Source organism: Chiloscyllium plagiosum, chromosome 15 (assembly GCF_004010195.1).
Source record: "Chiloscyllium plagiosum isolate BGI_BamShark_2017 chromosome 15, ASM401019v2, whole genome shotgun sequence".
Taxonomy (NCBI): domain Eukaryota; kingdom Metazoa; phylum Chordata; class Chondrichthyes; order Orectolobiformes; family Hemiscylliidae; genus Chiloscyllium; species Chiloscyllium plagiosum.
In genome coordinates, this window is record NC_057724.1 from 6,478,848 (window position 1) to 6,493,161 (window position 14,314).

Consider the following 14,314-nt stretch of genomic DNA (forward strand, 5'->3'; position numbering starts at 1 on the left):
CTCTATGCTACTTCCTCCCCACCCCCACCCTCCTCTCATTTATCTCTCCACCCTTCAGGCTCCCTGTCTGTATTCCTGATGAAGGGCTTTTGCCCGAAACGTCGATTTTACTGCTCCTCAGATGCCGCCTGAACTGCAGTGCTTTTCCAGCGCCCCTATCCAGAGCCCAGAACTGTACACAATACTCCAAATGTGTGCCTGACCAGAGATTTATAGGGCCTTAGAAGTACAACCCCACTTTTATATTCAAGTCCTCTCAATTCCCTCATTGCATTTGTCTTCTTAACTACTGACTCAACCCACAAGAATCCTTGAGAGAATCCTTGACTTGAACTGCCAAGTATCTTTACACTTCAGATTTCTGAACTTTCTACCCATTTAGCAAATTTTCTATGCCTCAATTCTTCCTACCAAAGTGCATGACCTCACACTTTCCCACATTGTAGTCCAGCTACTACTTCTTTGCCCACCTCTAAATGCTTCTGCAGCCTCCCTGTCTCCTCAATGCCACCTGTCCCTCCACCCTATCTTTGTATCATCTGCAAACTTAGCTAGAATGCCCTCAGTTCCTTCATCTAGATTGTTAATGTTTAAAGTGAAAAGTTATGGTCCCAACACTAAGCCTTGTGGGACACCACTTATCACCAGCTACCATGCTGAGAAGGACCTTTTATCCTCACTCTCTGCTTTCTGCCAGACAGCCAAGCTTCTCTTCATGATAGCATCTTGCCCCTGACACCATAGGCCCTTATCTTACTCAGTAGCTTCCTGTGCAACACCTAGTCAAAGGCCTTCTTGAAGTCCAGGTGGATAATATCCATTGACTGTCCTTGGTCTAACCTGCTAGTTCCTTCCTCAAAGAATTCTAGCAGATGTGTCAGGCATGACCTTCCCTTGATGAAACCATGCTGACTCTGCTCTTATTACCATACACTTCCAAGCATTCAGATATCTCATCCTTCACAATGGATTCCAGGATCTTACCCATAGCCAAGGATCGGCTAATTGGTCTGTACTTTTCTGTTTTTTGCCTTTTTAAACAGGGGTGTCACGTTAGTGACTTTCCAGTCCTCTGTGACCCTCCCTGATGCTAGTGATTCCTGGCACCTCCACTATCTCTTCAGTTATCTCCCTTAGAAGTCTGGGGTGTAGCCCATCTGGTCCAGGTTATTTATCCACCTTTAGGCCATTCAGTTTTCTAGCCCTTTGATGTTGGTTATTCACAATTCATAGAAACGGAACCTGCCGGCATTAACAATAAAAATTAATTGAAACTGGAAGCATGAAGCGTCTTCAAATATTTGAAGAACTGACCAGAATGCAACATGATAACTGCCACTTTCACCATCAACATCAAAATCAGTAGCAGGGCCGGGAAGAGTTTAAAAATGTGTTCGGTTTAATTTTGTTAAACCTCACTTTCCTTTTGACCCAAAACCACACATTTATGGTCATTCAATTCTTTTCTTTTCCCATTTTTCCCAAAAAGTCAACATACCTGTGTCACGTATACAAGGCCAAGGAAATAAAATAACAAACAAACACCAATAGTCAGGTAAAGGCGCTTTGATCGTAGAAATTTAGGGAACTGGTCCAGTAGAATGGTTATATTTGTTTCTGGTGAAAGAAATATCAAATGAGATTAAAAATTAATCATAATCTAGGCATTTCTAAAAAAACGCAGCATCGGTCAAATTGGAATCCTGCAAACCAGAGGAACCAATAATGACAAACATCATTGTCCTGAAAATTTTCTCTGTAACATTCATGAGACAAAGGACAAACAAGGCAAGGGAATAAATGATGAACAGTAGGATCCTATGAAACACTGAAGATTAGAGAGAGCTTGGTGCATGTCCACCAGTCCATAAGGTATCAGGACAGGCAGATAAAGTGATTACGTAGGCACATGGCCAAGGCTTAGACTTTAAGAGCAAGTAGGTTATGCTGGAACTGTATAAAATGTTAGTTAGCCCACGCAGCGAGAATATTGTTCTGGAATCCACATTATAGGAGAGATGTGATGGCACTGGAGAGGGTGCAGAAGACACGTGCCAGGATGTTGCCTCGGCTGAAGAGTTTGATTGGACGTGGTGAGATTAAAGTGGTGTTGTTTTCCTTAGAGCAGAGGAGATTGAGAGGGGACGAGATTGAGATCTATAAAATTATGAGGGCCATAGATATTTAGGGGAGTACAGTAGCTCAGTGGTTAGCACTGCTGCCTCACAGCACCAGGAATCCAGGTTTGATTCCAGTCTTGGGCGACTCTCTATGTGGAGTTTGCACATTCTCCCCATGTCTACATGGGTTTCCTCCCACAGTCCAAAGTTGTGCCAGTTAGGTGAATTGGCCATGGTATATTGGCACTGGTGTTCAGGGGTGTGTAGGTTAGGTGCATTGGCAGGGATAAATATAGGATAGGGGAATGGGTCTGGGTTGGGAACACTTCAGAGGGTCGGTGGGGACTTGTTGGATCAAAGGGCCTGTTTATACACTGTAGGGATTCTGTTCCATTCTGTAGATAGGGTAGACCAGAAGGAACTGCTCCCCTTGATAGAGGGATCATTGACTCGAGATATAAGTTTAAGGTAAGGCAGAAAGTTTAGGGGAGATGTGAGCAAATCCATGTCCACTCAGAGAGTGGTGGGAATCTTGAACTCAGTGCTTGTAAGGGTGATAGATGCAGAAAACTTCATAACATTTAAGGAGTATTTAGATGTGCACTTGCAATACAACGGAATACAAGGTTATGTGTCAAGTGCGGGGAAATAGGATGAGAATAATTAAGTGTTTGTTTTCGACCAGAACGGATGCAACGAGCTGAAGGACATTTTTCTGTACTGTAGGTTTTATTGGCTCCAAGAGTTGGGATATCAGACTTTTGAATATTTAACGTCAAACATCACCATAAGTTTTTTTTTGCCTTAAGCACCAGGAACAAAGAAATCCAACTCTGTTACAGCAGTTTAATTCCAATAGTTCTTGCTTTTTCATCTTCTGTTCTTCAGTGAGATCAATCTAAGAGGGTGGTAGCATTGAACCAGGACATATTGATAGAGCCAGAGGAAAACCAGTGCTTTCAGATATCCATTTGTTGTCTCTGCAGCAACAGCAGATACTGCTCTCGCTCCCGCAGATTTCATCCAAACCATTGTCCAGAATCTCAGTGAGCGAGACCATAAATATTAACCAACCTCAGAATGAGGGCAGTGTGGAACTGAGTTTTAGAGGTTTTGCACAATGTACTGATGACCCTACACTCTGCACACGATCCTGATGCCTGTGACCGAAAATCTCTCTCAGTAATTCAGCCTCTGCCCTGGTGATGCAACACTAGCCATCTGGCAAGCTCAATGCTGGGAGTGTAGAATGATTTGGGACAGGTCTGTGTGCTCCTGCTCACAATAATGAAGCTTCCAGGCAGTGTTTCCAGCACCTGGCTTCAACCTCACCATTGGCTTGGTGCCTTGACTGATAATGTTTAGATTTCATTTTCAGATTCTCTGGTGAATTGTGAACATTGTTGACGGATGAATGATTATTATAGACCTGGAAATAAGTTACAAAGCAATGAAACTGAACATTACTGAGTGCAACACCTCAGTTATAGCTGAATGACTGGATGCAGCAAGGTATAATCATTCTTTATGTACATTTTTACTGTCTATGATATAATTGGTCCAATAGTTTTATTATGTCAAATCTCTTGCCTTTCTCTATCTCTATAGCCTTCTCCAATCCCCAAACCTTCCAAGATAACTGCCTTTCTCTCATTTTAGCATTATTTGCACCTCCAATTGTAATTTCGCCATTACTGATGACTATTAAATGGTCTAGACACCAAACTCTGGAACACCTTCTTCATCATTACCTTAGTTTCCTCGCTAAAATCTACACCTTGGACCACGTCTTTGGTCATCTGACCTAATATTGTATGCAGCTTGGCATTATGCTTTGTTTTATAATGTTCTTATCTAAGTGTTTATCAGCTGATAGATATTAATGGGACTTGGTTTAGCTCAATTAGCTGGATCGTTGGTTTACAGAGCAGTGTAATGATAACAGCATGGGTTCCATTCCCATTACTGGTTTGAGGTTACCATGAAAGAATCCCCTTCTCAACCTCTTCCCTTGCCTGAGGTCTGGTGGCTCTCAGGTTAAAACACCACCAGTTACTTCTCTCACTAATGAGAGAGCAGCCCCTATGGTCTGGTCAGATGATGGTGGCACAATATATTAGTGGTCTCGGTCTTTGTGTGCAGGGAACTACTTGGAACTTAGAAGAATTGTAAAGATGATAGTGTAGGACTTCAAAAAGCATTGACAAGTTGGGGGACAGGGCAGATGAAATTCAATATGGAGAAGTGGGGGTAAGACACTTTAGCACAGAAAATACATAGAGACAGTTTAAAATAAAAGGTCTTATTCCAAAGGGTATTCAGGAGCAGAGAATCATAGGTGTATATGTGCTTAACTCATTAAAGGAGAGGTGGAGAGAGTTGTTAATAAAGCGTATAGTATTCTATGCTTTATTAAAAAGAGCAAGTGCAGGGAAGTAATAGGATGCAGGTTGGACCTTAGTTCTGGGTGCCACACTTTAGAAGGATGTGAATGCATTGGAGAAAGTGCAGAAGAGATTTACAGAAACATTTGCAGGGATGAGAAACTTCAGTCATGAGGATAGATTGAAGAAGTTGGGATTGGAGCAGTGAGGGCAGAGGTGAGATCTGATAGAAGTTTTCAAAATCATGTGGGGTCCAAACGATGGGAAATGAGAAACTGTTCCGCTTTGAAAAAAAACCAAGAACTGAAGAGCACATGCTTAAAATGTTATACAAAGTCAGTAAGTCCTTTTTGACACACATTTGAAATGTACTGCCTGGAAGTGTGATAGAGGACAATTCAATTAACTGCCTGGAAGTGTGATAGAGGACAATTCAATTAAGGCATTTAAGAATTAAAAGTCACACAACACCAGGTTATAGTCCAACAGGTTTAATTGGAAGCACACTAGCTTTCGGAGCAACGCTCCTTCATCAGGTGGTAGTTGCTCCGAAAGCTAGTGCTTCCAATTAAACCTGTTGGACTATAACCTGGTGTTGTGTGACTTTTAACTTTGTACACCCCAGTCCAACACTGGCATCTCCAAATCATGGCTACTATCGGCATTTAAGAGGGCATTGTTGTTAATAGCCAATCATTATCCAACATGCAAATTAAAGCAGAGGTAATAGCCAATCGTTATCCAACATGCGAATTAGGGCAGCAGTTTGGCACCCGGTCAAAATGCTCAGACAGGGTAAAAACAATGACTGCAGATGCTGGAAACCAGATTCTGGATCAATGGTGCTGGAAGAGCACAGCAATTCAGGCAGCATCAAGGAGCTTCAGCAAAATCGTCGTTTCGGGCAAAAGCCCTTCATCAGGAATAAAGGCAGACAACCCCCACCCCAGACAGACACACACACACAGACAGACAAAGACCCACTTGCACACATATATATATATTGTGTGTGGTGAATCTTTTTGGTACTTTCAGAGTTACATTGCACTTTGCTCAAAAACCACATCCATTCATGTAGAACTCTGAGCTCAAAAACTGCATGAATTTATGTAAAACTCTGTTATCTCACTTTTTAGATTGGAATCAATCTAAACATCAGGTCATAGACAGAGAACACAGGAGGCTAACACCTTCAACATATTGTCTAGCTATCACCATTGTTAACAGCTAACCCGAGAGTGAGTCAGTGAGTCATTCCAATCCAAACGGAAGGGTGCCCAATCACTCTCAAACTTGGTTAAAGCAACAGAGACACTAAATTGCTAGTTTTCATTGCAACCTATAGCATGAAACATGAAAGGGCTCTTAGGTCCATTGGTGCCATCCTTTTCAGGGGCATTTACTAATTTATACAATCACCGGCTGTATGTCACCCATTTAATCTCCTGAAACAGCACCTTAACCAGGAATATCCCAAAATGGTAAAACAAAAACTGGTATATTCATCCATTCCTATCCTTGCAATATAAAATCTTAAGTTCTTGCCCTTGACATACAACAGTCCCACTAATTTGCCAGTTCTGGTCACCCAGTTACGCAAAAGATATTTTTAAACTGGAGAGGGTTTAAAAGAGATTTACCAGAATGTTAATGACTATGGAAGGTCTGGGTTATAAAAAAATGGGCTGGGTAGGCTGGAACTTTTTCACTGGAGTGCAGGGGGTTGTGAGGCGACCTTACAGAAGTTTATAACATGATGGTGGGTATAGACAGAGTTTATGGTAGTTGGCTTTTTCCCAGGATGGGGGAATTTCAATACCAGGGGACAAATTTTTAAGATTAGATTAGATTACAGATTACATTACAGTGTGGAAACAGGCCCTTCGGCCCAACAAGTCCACTCCGACCCGCCGAAGCGCAACCCATCCATACCCCTACATTTGCCCCTTACCTAACACTACGGGCAATTTAGCATGGCTAATTCACCTGACCTGCACATTTTTGGATTGTGGGAGGAAACCGGAGCACCCGGCGGAAACCCACGCAGACACGGGGAGAACGTGCAAACTCCACACGGTCAGTCACCCGAGGTGGGAAATGAAAGGAGAGGGATTTAAAAAAGACAGGGGGGCAATTTTTTTACAGATAGGGTGGTTTGTGTGTGGAATGAACTCCCTGAGGAAGTGGTAGATGTGGGTACAATTACAATGTTTAAAAGACATTTGGATAAAGGCACAAACAGGAAAGGTTTGGAGGGATATGAACCAGGAGCAGGCAGGTGGGACTTGTTTAGTTTGGAATTATGTTGGACATGGACTGGGTGGGCCGAAGGGTCTGTTTTCATGCTGCATGATTCTATGACTCTACAATAGCAGTGATACAATCCCAGTACCAGTTTACATAATTTATGGGGGCCCTATCTCCTCACCATCCCCCATGCTAGTGGAGTGATCACTCTCAGAATATACAAAACCATTTGCTGGCTTTAATGCAGAAAAATGGCTATGGTCCTTTTCTGGACAATGGCTCCTTACATAAAAGTAACACTTTATGAATAGGAGGTGAATAGTCTTGCCAGAAGTGACCACAGAAGCATAGATTTTACATTTTTTTTAACAGGAACTGCACAAGTATCTGAGAAAAGAATATGAGAAAACACAGTCAAAGAGCAGAGAAATTGACTTGTAACTGATACTAGCAAATAAGGAACAGATTTAACCCAATTGTAATAGGCTGAATGGCCTCCTTCCTTCCATCTTGTAACTGTCATCTTTTTCAGTTCAGAATAGTGCAACACTCAGGAGATGTTGTCCTGCAGAAGTGGATGTCTTGTTTGATCAATGTGAGAAACAGAAAGAGTGCGTCACAACTAGATATTGAATTTTTCTCAATCTTCACACTATCAAAGCCCACAGAGGAAAACTGATAATCATCCCCAAAATTTCCTGAGCTTTACAATATCTCCTGGGCACTCAGCTGACTTAAAATGATAGCACCACACCACCTCCATCTTCAACAGTGAAAAGAGCATTACAGACGAGAATAGTCCATTGAACCTTAAACACCCTTAGCCAGCTGCATGTGTTAGAATAAATAGTTCGTTTCAGTTCAAGAACACTATGGTTAGTTTCACCAAAGGAACCTCCTAGTCTAGAATTACTGCTGCTGATGTTAAAGGATGATCTCTTCCAGATACAACAAAATACTGAAGAAGTGAGAAATTGGAAATCTGGAACAAAAATTGATGGAAAAACTTAGCAAGCATGCTTAACATTTCCAGAGAGAGAAACAGAGATAACCTTTCAAGTTAATGACCTTCTTTCAGAAATGGTCCTTTCTTGCTCCTTTTCATTTGGTCGATAGAAAGGAGTGGGGGAACCATTGAGAGGTAGACAGGAGGTTGTGGAGGAATAGAGGGAGGGGAGGGGGTAATGTAATTGGCGGCAGCATCTGAAAGCAGAGGGTGAGGGTTGTAGGGTTGAAGGTGAGGTCAAGGAAACATTATTGTAGCTGTGGCAGGGGATGTGATGGGAGCCAAAATGCTGAAATGGACATGGCCCATGGCCTTCTCAGCCAAAGTGGGGATAAGTCTGAGTAGAGGACAATGGAGAACATGTTGGGAGCACTGGGAAAATAAGTCCTGACAGGAAGTGAATTGTGAAGATACATATTTGAGGCAAATTACTGAAATTCTAATAGGTACTGGTTGATGGCCTATCCCTAGAAATTGAGATAGAGGAATTACAAAAAGATACGAAAGAATTAGTGATAGAAATTTTAAAATTAAGGGAAGAGCAGAAAGTTAAAGTAAAATTGATTGAACGCTCTACTTCAGCTTGAGAGCTGGAAATGTCAGTAATATCCTCATCCATGTACCAGAAAAAGATGCAGAATCATTAATCGGAAGCACGGAAACACAGATGCTGCCAAACTTTTCCAGACATTTGGACGGGATTGTTCAGGAGGGTGATGGTGCTGCAGGAACGTGGTTAGAGGAATCATGGATTTCAACTTAAAATGGGAATACAAGACTGACATATGATCAGTGAGGTCTGCATCTCAAGGGCCTAGCTATTTTCTGCACACCTTTCTGGGCTTTGCTTATTCTGCTTGATTTATTCCTGCTGTCATTCTGCTAAAAAAACATGATCTCACCCCTTCCTGTTCTTCCTTCATTTGTCTGAATACCACCAACTAACTCCTTATCCCTATTGTTTTTTAATCTCTCCCACTCTCAAATCAAACAAAAACCTTTTCCTTTGTTATTTCTTCGGCGTAACTTTTCTCTTATTCTCTAATTTCTTATAAACTGTTCCACATTTTGTGCCTTTCTTGAAGAGACAATCATCATCTCAGGAAAATCATATAGCACAGATGTTATAATAGTTTAATTTATTATAGGACCATAAAACAAAGCCCAGCACAGCTTTTGTTCAAACTCCAACTTATTTTGGGATGGTGCCTTAACAGCTTTCCCAGTTTTGCCAATTCCAATTGTCATCCTAATCTTTAGCAATGCGATAGAAAGCTATCCAGCAATACTTGCTCAGCAGTAAATGGTTCACTTGTACTCAGTTGGACTCTGCCAGGGCTACTCAGATTCTTCAGCTCCTTACCTCGCCAAAGCCTTGGTCCAAAACATGGACAAAAGAGCTGAACTCCAGAGGCAAAGTGAGAGTGACTGTCCTTGACATCAAGGGAGTGTTTAACTGAGGGTTGGCATCAAGGAGGTCTAGCAAAACTGGAATCAATGGGAACTGGGCGGAAAAGGACATGACACAAAGGAAGAAGGTTGCTGTAGTTGGAGGTGAATCAACTCAACTCCACTGAATTGCTTCATCAATGAAACTTCCCTCTACCAAAGGAAGGGGTGAAGTTAACTGATAATGACGAAATGGTCAGCACCATTGGCAGCTGCTGAGATACTGAAGCATTCCAAAAACTGAGCCAAATAAATCAGATTGGAGACTGGAACTCTGCAGAGAGTTAGTCACCTTCCATCTCTCCAGTGCCAATCCACCATCTACAAGATAGAAGTTAGGATTGTGGGGAAATACTCTCCACCGCCCTGTTTGGTTGCAACTCTAACAGCACTCAAGAAGCTTGACACCGACAAAGAAAAAAAGCAACCTGTTTGTTTGTAATCTCATCCACCGCCATTATCATTCATTCCCTTCACAACTGATACACAGTGAGAGCAACGTGTACCATGTGTAAGATGTGCAGCGGTAACTAACCAAGGATCCTGCAACAACACCTTCCATATTCATGAACTCCACCACCTTGCGAGTTTCCCTCCAAACCACAAATATCCTGGTTTGGAAATATATCGCTGGTCTTTTACTGTTGCAGGGACAAAATGCAAGAACAAATTCTTAATAGCAAAGTGGGTTTTTTTCTGTCTGAAGAATTCAAAACAGGAGCTCACCAACATGTTATTCAACATCCTTAGTAATGGGCATTAAATGTTGGCCTTGCCAGACATGACCCCACCCCATGAAAGAATAAAAAATGATGTATGCTTTGTGCACAATGATGCCTACACTTCACAGCGCAAACGTCCACAAAATTATTTCATAATTTAATTTCATAAAAGGGTCCCATTAGTGGATCTAAAGGGGCAACTATGGTGTCTATCTGGGTAACCTGGCTATCCAAAAGAAACACACTGAGAACAGAACTATTCTTACCTTGGTCCAGGGATTGCAAAAACCTGACTTCACTGCTGGCAGTCAACCAGTTAAATAGCCAACTGCCAATAAGAATAACATAAGCGTGAGCTATAGATCACACCCAATCATTCCCACACTAATGAAAGCTCCTATTCTGGGGATAGGATTTGGGATTCTTGACTTCTGACTTTGTCACCACCAGGGGAGACTCTAACATGTAACAAATCCAACCCTGTTTCTTCTTCTGTGTTGACAGCATGAAACCATTCTCCTTTGCCAATATAGGTAGTTTCACTTGATTCCTACTTCGATTTAGTTTCCAGCATGAGTTCATAAAACTCAATGAAATCTTATACTGGCTGTTCCCTAACCCATTGGTGAACATTGGTTTGTTGCTGAAACCATTGGTCCCTTGACTATCATTGATTACTTTCGGCTTCCACAAGGCTTTGTGGACAAAACATGTGTGTTGGCTCAAAAATGAGGTTTGTGAACCATACAGACATTTTCAACTCTCACACAATGTTCATGTTCCAGTATTCCTTGCAATCTACCTTTAATCTTAAGCATTGTTCCACCTGGATACAGTAATTTAATCTTTAAGTTTGTAACCTATATATTTTCAGTCATTGTATCTGATTTGATAAAGCAAGGACAATTGTTCTTGTATCTAAACTTATATTCATTAGGGTAAACAAACTCTGCAAACCTTGAGTCAGTTGGATCAATACTTTTGTTTCAAACTTTATTTCTCATTGAACTGTCTCTGGTGTTTTTTTTAACACAGGTACATAGCCGAGAACTTGTTCTAAGGGAGGTGAGTGTTCATTGTGGAGACTTCTGTGTATATGTGAGTGCAAGTATTTCCACTTTTTTGGAACTGTGTCTTACTTCAGCACGTCTTCTGAATGTAACCTACAGTTTTGCAAACAGGCCTTTCAGTTCCACGGTGCTGACACTGACTCTTAGTCTTGACAGTTTGGCTTGTTATGAGCCTTATTAGGCTCCCTCTACCATAATATGAATACTGCCTGCCACCCTCTTCAGGTAGGATAGCACTTCTCTCAGGAGGAGTCTGTACATATTTCTGGTTTGTTTCCCATATAATTTAAATGATTTTCTTCACATTTAAATAAAACATAGGAACCTTCATGCAATAATTATTTTTGCTGTCATTCCTTCTTAGTATGATTATTAATTTTCATTGTAATAAAGCTGTTTTAAATCTGCAGTATTTCAATAATGATTGCAATTTGTTATTTAAGCTGGTTCTTTGACATTCATCAATATTGTTTTATATTTTGTTATTGTAATGGTTCATCATCTATTTTAAACTCTATTATAGCAACATTGCAGTCATTTCTTTGTCTACTAATCTTTGTAATGTCTACTTTGTAATAATACTGTCTTAAATGTTTCCATTTTTAAAAAGAAATTTTGCTAAACACCGTTCTGCAATGATTACACATTTTAGAATCCTGTTTCCTTGCAATATTGTATTTCTTTACTGATTATTTCCAGTTTTTTTACAGAAAAAATGGCATCTTCCCACTAGTTATAGGATTTCCTCAGTCTTTGTGACAAAGCAGCATCGTTCTCACTTCTTTGTGAGAAAAATGGGCATTTTTCCTATCTTTAAATGGTTCAAAACACATTGTAAATTCCTCTGCGCAATCATTTTCTATAAAAACCACAGCAAAGAACTCTGCATGCTGGAGATCTGAAACCAAAGCAGGCTCTTTATCAGAACTATTAGCGGCTAGGAAAAAGTGGTAACACTTCTATCAACAGTCACTGGTCTTGCAACATTTACTCTGCTTTCTTCCCACAGATGCTGCCAGACCTGTTGCATTTTTCCAGCAATGTCTGTTTTTGTTTGGAATGAAGTTCTCTGGCTGCAGCATCAATAGGAATTGCTGGATTACCTGAAACTTTTAAAACAAAGGTTTTTTTTCTGACGTTTCTTTCTGCTGTGCCCTCAAAATTGTTCTAACTGTTCTCTTTTCTGCATGAAATGAATTCTGAGGTATTCCTGATGGTGCAGCTCTACTGCAAGTTACAATTTTGATCTAGACAGCTATCCATAGTAGAAACAATCTGTAATGGTGGCGTTCTTCAATGTAAAAGGGGAAAGCTCTCTTTTTAATTATGTTGCCATTCTTTTTTGATCTTTGTACCGTTTTCATAAAACTTTCCCCCATTTGCTCAGGGATGTCGAATTTTACTCCTAGGGCAAGCACTCGCTTTCTACAGGACGTCTTTTGCTAAGACCGCTTCAGTTTCATAATTCCTTTACTTACTGTTGGGATGTGGGCACCACTGACTGGCCAGCATTTTATTGCCCGTCCCTAGTTGTCCTTGAGAAGGTGGTGGTGAGCTGCCTTCTTGAAGTGCTGCAATCCAACTGCTGTGGGTTGACCCGCAATGCCATTAGGGAGGGAATTCGAGTGACAGTGAAGGAACGGTGATATATTTCCACATCAGGATGGTGAGTGGCTCAGAGGGGAGCTTGCAGATGTTCCCATCTATCTGCTGCCCTTGTCCTTTGAGATAGAAATAGTCATGGGTTTGGAAGATGACTTCTAAGGTAAATTTCGGTAGTGCAGCTTGTAGATAGACCACACTGCTGTTACTGAGCATCAGTTTTAGAGTGACTGAACATTTGTGAATCTGACTTCCTGGATGGTGTCAAGCTTCTTGAGTGTCATTGAAAATGTATTCATTCAGACAAGTATGGCTAGTGTTTTCTGTTTGTCTAGCTCACACTGTTTTCCTTGCTGTTCTTACAAGTTTCTTGGTGATTTTTCTGTTTGGAACATGTTTTTTTGCTGCTCCCATGGTTACTGCTGACAGTCAATTATTAAGTGTCAGTTGGTGTCTGTCTCTAATTTCAAATTACCCCAGGTTATAGTTCAACAGATTTATTTGAAATTGCAAGCACTCAAAGGGTGTGGTATGATAGTGAGGTATAATACATAGTATTTATAAGCAAGAAGTTAACAACTTTAAAGTTAGTTGCCCTTGTTGAATCCTTTAATCAGTTGGGAGGTAGACTGCTAATTAAAATGCAAAATCTAGATTCTATTCAAGTCATTGTCCAGAGATAATTAACAAAATACAAGGGGTGATATCTCAGGATAGACAATGCACTTTAGGTATAAGTTCCCAACTTTGAATCTAGTCTATGTTTTAAGCTCAGATCTGTTTTGTTTTTGGCAGAAAAGAATCTTGAATCAAATAATTATTCAGCTTAAAACAGACAGATTCAAAGAGGGACCTCACACCTAAAGATATTGCCTCTTGTATATTGATGATGCGGAGGTGCCAGTGTTGGACTGGACTGGACAAAGTTAAACATCACGCAACACCAGGTTATAGTCCAACAGTTTTATTTGGAAGTACAAGCACTGCTCCTTCAACAGGTAACTAGTGGGGCAGAATTATAAGATAGAATTTATAGCAAAAGATCACAGTGTCATGCAACTGAAATGATATATTGAACAAACGTAGATTGCTGTTAAGTCTTTCATCTTTCAGAATGGGTTGCAGGTTTCGGTTCATTAATATATAAACCCCAGAATTTCTTTTAAGCCACCTTCTTGAGATAATTTAAGGTTTTATAAACAAAAAGGTAACATCTCAGCTCAGACAATGTATTAAAGGTGTGAGATTAGAGTTTGTCTGTATCCTGGTTTTGAGTCAGACTGTTCTATTTCCAAAGTAGGAATTTATAAAATGTTACACGGATTGACAGTCTGCATTGACTGCCTGCAGATTGTGTGCTTTTTGAACAAAAATAGAATGTATCTGCAAATACAATTCTGCAAATACAAATTCAACCCATAGACTTATATATGAGTGCGTGAGTGTGAGCGCACATGCATGCACACACATGCATGTGTGAATGCTCGGTAGAGTGTGTGCGCAAGTATGATGGAGTATAAGCCTGTGAGAGGGTGTGTGCATGGGTGTGAGTCTGGGGGATGCATGTGTGTGTATAAGAGAGAGCGTGTGCATGAGAGAGGGCCTGCATGAGTGTGTGGGTGTGTGAGTATGTAAGAGTGTGTGTGTGTGTGTGTGTGTGTGTGTGTGTGGTGTAGTGGGGTCACCTGTAGTGTGACATGAACACAAGGTCCCA

General features: G+C 40.8%; 1 protein-coding gene across 4 annotated transcripts in view; it reads right to left on the bottom strand.

Moving 5' to 3' along the window:
- LOC122557074 (sodium- and chloride-dependent neutral and basic amino acid transporter B(0+)-like) overlaps window positions 1-14,314 on the bottom strand; it is a 95,077-nt gene that overhangs the window by 28,895 nt on the left and 51,868 nt on the right. For all 4 annotated transcript variants that reach the window (XM_043704356.1, XM_043704355.1, XM_043704354.1 and 1 more), the window contains one exon: window positions 1,499-1,617. In XM_043704356.1, coding sequence (XP_043560291.1) covers window positions 1,499-1,617 — 119 coding nt within the window. The remainder of the gene's footprint in view (window positions 1-1,498; window positions 1,618-14,314) is intronic.